The 6,842-nt window shown below is 58.9% G+C and overlaps 2 protein-coding genes across 2 annotated transcripts in view; one reads left to right on the plus strand and one right to left on the minus strand.

Annotated features, from left to right (window-relative positions):
* The window catches only part of P2RX6 (purinergic receptor P2X 6), a 14,392-nt gene extending 12,118 nt beyond the window's left edge, over positions 1–2,274 (plus strand). The window contains exons 9-13 of the mRNA XM_007955463.2: positions 913–1,006; positions 1,089–1,154; positions 1,286–1,363; positions 1,450–1,563; positions 2,200–2,274. Of these exons, the coding sequence (XP_007953654.2) occupies positions 913–1,006; positions 1,089–1,154; positions 1,286–1,363; positions 1,450–1,563; positions 2,200–2,274 (427 nt within the window). The remainder of the gene's footprint in view (positions 1–912; positions 1,007–1,088; positions 1,155–1,285; positions 1,364–1,449; positions 1,564–2,199) is intronic.
* Positions 2,275–4,006: 1,732 nt separating this feature from the next.
* SLC7A4 (solute carrier family 7 member 4) overlaps positions 4,007–6,842 on the minus strand; it is a 4,306-nt gene continuing 1,470 nt past the window's right edge. Inside the window, exons 2-4 of the mRNA XM_007955435.1 lie at positions 5,784–6,424; positions 4,308–4,416; positions 4,007–4,200 (exon numbers count right to left, since the gene is read on the minus strand). Coding sequence (XP_007953626.1) covers positions 4,007–4,200; positions 4,308–4,416; positions 5,784–6,424 — 944 coding nt within the window. The remainder of the gene's footprint in view (positions 4,201–4,307; positions 4,417–5,783; positions 6,425–6,842) is intronic.

Here is a 6,842-nt window from a genome sequence, read left to right on the forward strand (position 1 = left end):
CCACAGGGTCTCCCAGGCTGTCAGTCTTTATGCAAGTGGACTGCCTCATCTGTCACCTGAGGATCAGCTGGTGGTTTCAAACTGCTGACCTTTCGGTTAGCAGTCAAGTGTGTCAATCAATAAGCAACCAGAGTTCCAATAAACTCACTGCCATTGAGTCAATTTGACTCATAGGGATCCTTCCTTGGGTTTCTGAGGCGGTATCTCTACGGAAGTAGATTGCCCAGTCTCCCTCCTGAGGAGTGGCTGGTGGGTTTGAACCACCAGCCTTCTGGTTAGCAGTCAAATGCCTTAGGCACTATGCCACCAGAACTCCCAGAGTTTCAATAGGCCTGTCTATTGTTTGGCTTAAAAAGTTGAGCCCCAGGGGTGGGTTCAGTTCCAGGCTTAAAGGGTGTCTAAGGGTCATAGTCTCAAGGGTTCCAACAGTCTCTATCAGACCCATAAGCCTCGTCCCTTTTTCTATGGTTTTGAGCTTTCTTTCACAATTTTTTCCCACTCTACCCAGCACCTTCCCCTGTGATCCTTTCAGAGTGGTCTGCAGTGGTAGCCAGGCACCATCTTGTTCTTCTCCTTCATTGGTTTTCATTGACTTATTTTCCCATGTAGATCCTCACACGTTCTTCCAGGCCCAGCCTCAACGCCTCCCCTCCTGGAAGCCTTCCTCGTTCCCCCACCTGTCCCCAGGCCTCACTGCCATTGTCTCTTTAGGGATCCTCCATGTCCCCACCCTCCCGTCCCTTCAGCAGGCAGGGAGCTCCCCAGAGGTACGTCCCGCTTTCTGCCTGTGTCCTCAGCAATTACCCAGGGGTGACACTCATGGCTCTGTGATCTAGTGTAGTATGAGACCTGGCAGGGCTGGTTCGCCTGGGAGTGGGCAGAGCTGACCCTGTGAGCTGTCTTGTGTCCCAGGACGGCCACTCACTGGTGGAAGGCTCCTGGAGTGGAGGCCCGGAGCCTGCTCAAGCTGTATGGAATCCGATTTGACATTCTTGTCACTGGACAGGTAGGGCCAGGCCAGGGGGATGAGGGGTGGGTGGATGGGGCTGCAGGGGTGCACCGGGATCACTCAGCTGGCACTCTCCTAGGCAGGGAAGTTCGGGCTCATTCCCACTGTCATCACCTTGGGCACTGCAGCAGCGTGGCTGGGCGTGGTGAGTGGGACCATGTGCCGTGTGTGTGTGTCTGTGTGTGTGTGTGTGTCTGTGTGTGTGTGGAGCCTCAGGGTGAGAGGGCTTGGAGGGCAGGATGGGGGCTGGGTCATGAATCAGCCCTCCTCTCCCAGGTCACCTTCCTCTGTGACCTGCTGTTGTTGTACGTGGACGGAGAAGCCCACTTCTATTGGAGGACCAAGTATGAGGAGGTAGGCTGAGACTGGCCGGGTGCTGTACTCTGTTGCAGTGGGATGGTGTGTTGGCCCCAGCCCTGACCTGCTGTCCTCCTCTACAGGCCAAAGCCCCGAAGGTGACGGCCAACTCTGTGTGCAGCGACCTGGTTTTCACGTCCCCCTTAGATGGCCCAGCACCAGGTCCCATCACTGCCGGGAGGAGACCCACGCTGACAGTGGGGCAGCCCCATTTGGGCACTGGCATGGGTGGGCCCCACTCACTGACTCCTACCTGAGGCCTGTGGCTGTTCCCTGCTGGGTTGGGGTTCAGGAAGGCTGGGGTTCTGCCTTGGGGACATCATGCATAAAACCCCAACAGGACCAGGGTGGGGGGTAGGAAAGGGAAACCCACCCTCAAGCTCCCGGGACCACTCCCTGCCCCCAACTCCAGCCTGGGGCCTGGCAGATGCAAGACTGGTAACTTTGCACAGCTCTGCAGGGTTCCAGACCTGCTGGGGCCTGCACTGGCCTGCACACCAGCTGCTGGCCACAGGCCCTCCCATAGGCTGCTGTGGACTGCTGTAATTCCTGGCCCCTCATATGTAGAGACTCCCCTCAGCAGCCCCTCCCTGGGCTCTTGCCTGAGACAAAGCCGGGGTAGTCTTCACCTCAGAGCTGGGCCACCTACAGGCCATCCCAGTTCAGCTTTGAGCCTCATCCACGGGTCTCTTCCCGGATCCCAGGCAGGGCAAGGGTCTGCTCAGTTCTGTGCCCTGGACCCTTGCCAATGGCATCCTCAAAGCAGAGGACTCAGGAGCTGAGGTGATAGTGTCAGTGGTCCCCCCAGGCCAACCCCTTAACCTTCCCACCAGGCTTCTCGGGAACACAACCAGGGCGGCCATCAGCCAGACATGGCCGCCCAAGCCATGCCCAGGGGCCAAGCCTAGGAGCCCTCCCTCCCCTCTCTCTACCTTGGCCCAGCCCTTGACCTTCAGCAGATGAGTGGTCACCTGCTCCATGCTACTCTATGACAAGCAGGCCATCAGGGGCCCAGGAGAAGGCAGCTCTCACCTCCCTGGGGTGCATGCACCCCCATCCCTGGGAGCAATGGGCTGGCGTGATCAGCAGTGGGCTGGTAGGGACACAGGCCCTCTCAGCCCCCAGCTACTTGTGTTTGAGAGGTTCAGGCTCTCCAACCTGCCCTGGGACTTGGTCTGTTGTTGTTGTTGTTGTTTGCCGTTGAGTCTAGCTGTCTGGAAATTGCCCCAGACCCCAGAGTCAAGTTCATGATCAGCTGAATGGTGAACTGCAGGAATCAAGCCCTCCCTTGGTTCCAGGGTGGGGGCAGGGATGGGGGCACATGCACCCCGGGGAGTGAGAGCTGCCTTCTCCTGGGCCCCTGATGGCCTGCTTGTCATAGAGCAGCATGGAGCAGGTGAGGGGGGCCGGGCTGGGGGCTCTGGCGTGGCTAGCACCTCTCCAAAGCCCTTGGGTTCCTGCTGCCTCTCAGTTCCCAGAAGGGTGGCCCCAGGGAGGAGGGCTCAGTGGGGCAGGGCGGGGACAGTGTGGCCCATGAGCCTGGGTCCTCAAAGTGCAGTGCCACGGACCCAGCTTTGCCGGAGGGGGGCTGGAGGGTGGGGCAGTAAAGCCTGCCAAAGCCACCGACTTCTTGTGTCATCTGTGCAGATGAGGAACGGGGAGGAGTAGGCGTAAGAAACATATGGAAGACAATGATGGGGAACACAGTGTGGTGTGTGTGTGTGTGTGTGTGTGTGTGCGCACACACAGGAGGCACCTGGGATTTTCACAGGACAGCCCTGTGCTATGGCCCTACAGCTACCAGATGGGCTAGAAGGTACACAAGGCCTGTGCACCTTCACCTCGAGGCCCTGGGTTGATGGCCGGAGCGAGTGGGAGAGTGAGTGGCAGGCCAGTAAGAAAACAGAACAGGGACTGGAATTTGGAAACACCATGTGTGTGGGCCCAGGAAGCCATGTGGGCCACATGGCCTGTGACTGCGGGGGCATGTGACCACGAGTGTATGTGCCCATGTCCCTGAGCAAGCTCTGGGGACACGCTTTGTTCTCCAGGAGCTCTGGGAACACAGGTGACCCTAGGAATCTGTAGTCTTCCCAGGGGGCCTCCTTGGGGCCCAGCCTCTGCTTCCCAGACCCATCCCCGGGACACACTTAGGGAGCCTGGAAGTGGAGCCCAGCAGCCAGTCAGGGGTCCCCCGGCCGCTGGGGAAGCAGGCTGCTCCTGGTGCATGCAGGGGTGTGTGTTAGTGTGTGTGGCTCCCCGCCGGGCTGGGCAGAGGGCACTTACCTGAGAGGAGGAACTCAGGAGGCAGGTGTCACCGCCCCCTGCATGGCCTCAGTGTGTGGGTTGGGGACAATCCCCTGGTTCCCAGGGGGTTGGTGAGGACTCGAGGCCACAAAGAACACTACAGTGGACACAGCAGCAGGCCATGTGGACGGCCGAAAAGTTATTATTGTGGGCCTGAAACCAACCCCAGGTCTCTTCTGCCAGCCCACCACGGTCACACCTGCCTAAGTCTCTGGAATGTGCTGGGCAGGGTCCACGACAGCTCAGCCACGGCCCCACTCCCTGAGATCCAAACTCCAGCAACAGGCTACGATCCCTGGCGGTGGGGACGGCGTGAGCGGCAGCAGCTGGCCTTCACGGGCTGGCCGGTTGCTCCATACAGTTGAGCTCTTCCGGGGTGGGCACCTGGCTGGACGGCTGCACGGTCTGCACGGCCCCCTGCAGGCTGCCACTGGGGAACACCACATACCGAGTGGCGGTCAGCCCCAGTGGTTCCCGAAGGTTCTCCTTGCTGTGCCGGATGCCGTACCCGAAATACACGGCGAGTCCTGCAAGGGGGGGCACAACAAGCCTGATGGGGGCAGCTCCTCCCCCCCCCCGTCCTCCTTCAGCCACCAGGGACCTGACCCCCAGGCTCACGCCGGGTCCCACTCACCAACGAACAGCCAGATGGAGAAACGCAGCCAGGTCAGGTAGCTCAGCTTCAGCATAAGGCAGACGTTCAGAAGGATGCTCAGGGCTGGTGTCAGGGGCACCAGGGGGATCTGAGAGACACGGGTGGGGTGGGGCGGGGCTGGGCTACCAGAAAGATCTGCCAGCCCCAGGCCTGACGTCACAAATAACCACAGGCTTTCTGCAACTCTGCAGAGTCCGGTTGGTGCGACTCTCTGAACATGCTCGGCTGTTAACCGAAAGGTCGAGCTCGCTCAGAGGTGCCCAGGGAGAAAGGCCTGGCTGTCTGCTGCTGAAAGGTCACAACCTTGAAAACCCTGTGGGACACAGCTCTTCTCTGAATATATGGGGTCGTCATGGGTCAGAACTGATTCCACAGCATCGCTCCCCCCCCCAAAAAAAAAACCCAAACTCACTGCTGTTGAGTCGATTCGACTCATAGCAACCCCTCCTTGGTTTCCAAGACGGTCCCTCTATGGAAGTAGCTTCCCCGATCTTCTGAGGAGTGGCTGGTGGGTTTGAACCACCAGCTTTCTGGTTAGCAGTCAGATGCCTTAGGCACTACGCCACCAGAGTAAGTCCACAGCACCCAGTTGTTTTTTTTTTTTTTTTTGTGGGGTTGCTCAGTGGGTAGAAAGACAGGGGTTGCAGTGTAGTAAATTACTTAGTGTGGCTTTTCTACCCATAAGTTTTTGTAAACTCCAAGGTGGGATTTGCTATGAGCAACTGAGGAGCTCCTGATTGCTGAAGTTGTCCACCTGGAGTATTTCTGTTAGGAGTGGCACAAAACAATGTTCTGGGAGGTGCCCACTCTCTCTCAGGTGCTTAGAGTTCTGATGCTATGACTGGCTAGTCTGACCACCCTGCCGGGCTCAAAAGGAGGCCTCCTAGAGGCAGAACTCTCTCTGACTGCTGGTGAAGGAAGATGTGCTACCGAAAGAGACACGCACCCCGGAAAGAGACACGCGCTGCTGGGAAAGAGACGCAAGAGACACGCATCGCTGAGTGAGACACAGAGGGACCAGCACTGCTGGGAAAGAGACTGTGAGACACGGTGGGCTGGGAGAGAGACTGAGCGTTCTTCCTGAACTTGAGTTGTAGCCTGGTGCTTCCCTAATAAACCCCGTAATCTGTGAGCTCTGTGTGGCCACTGCAGTGAATTATCGAACCCAGGAGGGAGGTGGTGGGTGCTTTGGGAGGAACGGTTGGAGCAAGGGCTGGAGGGGGGAGGCAGCATGTCTGGCCTGGCAGGAATAGGCCTTGGGTTACTGCTGGTAATCCTGTTTTCCTCTTGGAGGGTTAGAGGAGGTCAGAACATGTGGCCTCCTTGCCGTTTTAGCAGGGGGCTACACATACTGGCCTCCTAGCCTTCTGGACCTTTGTTCCTTCTAAGCTAGCAAAGGAGACAGAGGTCAAGACCTCTGAATTCAGGGCGGTGGGAGCTGGCTGGGGGAGGTACCTGGAAGGTGTCCTGCCGGTGCTGTTGCTGGTGGGCTCCTAGGACGGAGAGACTGAGCAGAAATACGCCACCACTGAGTAGGAGCAGCAGGATATAGGCCCAGTGCGGGAGGTACAGGGCTGAGTCCCCGAAGACCAGCACGCAGCCCAAGGTGATGGCCGAGGCCACCAGGATGCTGAGTGCCCACGCCACGGCAGCTCCAGGGCTGTACCTACCCAGGAAACCCAGGTAGGGTCTCAGGGCTGGTCGCAGCTGCCCGGGCTCGGGGGCTGAGGCCTGCTCGGGGCCCACCAGCTGCAGGTGGTCCGCGCAGGAGCCGTGCTCCTTGGTCAGGGGGCCTGGGCTGGATGGGCCTGGAGAGCTGGGTGGGGAGGTCTTCTGGAAGCGCAGCACGATGACACTGGTGGCCACAAAGGTGTAGGCCAGCAGGGTGCCGATGGACAAGAACTGGACCAGTGCCTCGAGGTCCAGCAGCATTGCCAGAAAAGCCATGAGGACCCCAAATACCAGGATGCCCACCATGGGCACCTGAGTCCGGGGGTGCACCCGGGCAAACACCTGGAAGAAGAGTCCGTCGGTAGCCATGGCGTAGACGATGCGTGGCAGGGAGAACAGGTTGCTGAGCAGAACGGTGTTCATGGCTGCGGCAGAGGGCAGGGGGCTGGTCACACGCTGGACAGGCCTACCAGGGGCCTCTGGGGTGGGGCAGGGCAGCCCCTTGATAACATGAGCACCCCCGCCCAGGAGTGGGACACAGCAGTTTAGGTCCCCTTTGGGGGATCTGACATATGACAAGAACAGGCCTCTCTGCTCAGGAAGGAACTGTGAGCCTGTGCCTGGAACTAATATTCCAAGTACAACTGGGGGGTGGGGAGTGTGAGTGGGTCCCTCTCAATAAGCCTGGTGGAGCGCTTCATAGATGCAGCCTCCCTGGGCCCATTATCCTACCGCCAACCCACAGCCTCCCTAGAGGACAGAATGGAACTGCCCCAGAGGGTCTCCAAGGCTGTCAGTCATCATGGAAACAAAGCCCAAACCACACCCACTGCCTGGAGTCCA

Source organism: Orycteropus afer, unplaced genomic scaffold (assembly GCF_000298275.1).
Source record: "Orycteropus afer afer isolate SDZICR_OR568_19922 unplaced genomic scaffold, OryAfe1.0 scaffold00502, whole genome shotgun sequence".
Classification (NCBI taxonomy): Eukaryota; Metazoa; Chordata; class Mammalia; order Tubulidentata; family Orycteropodidae; genus Orycteropus; species Orycteropus afer.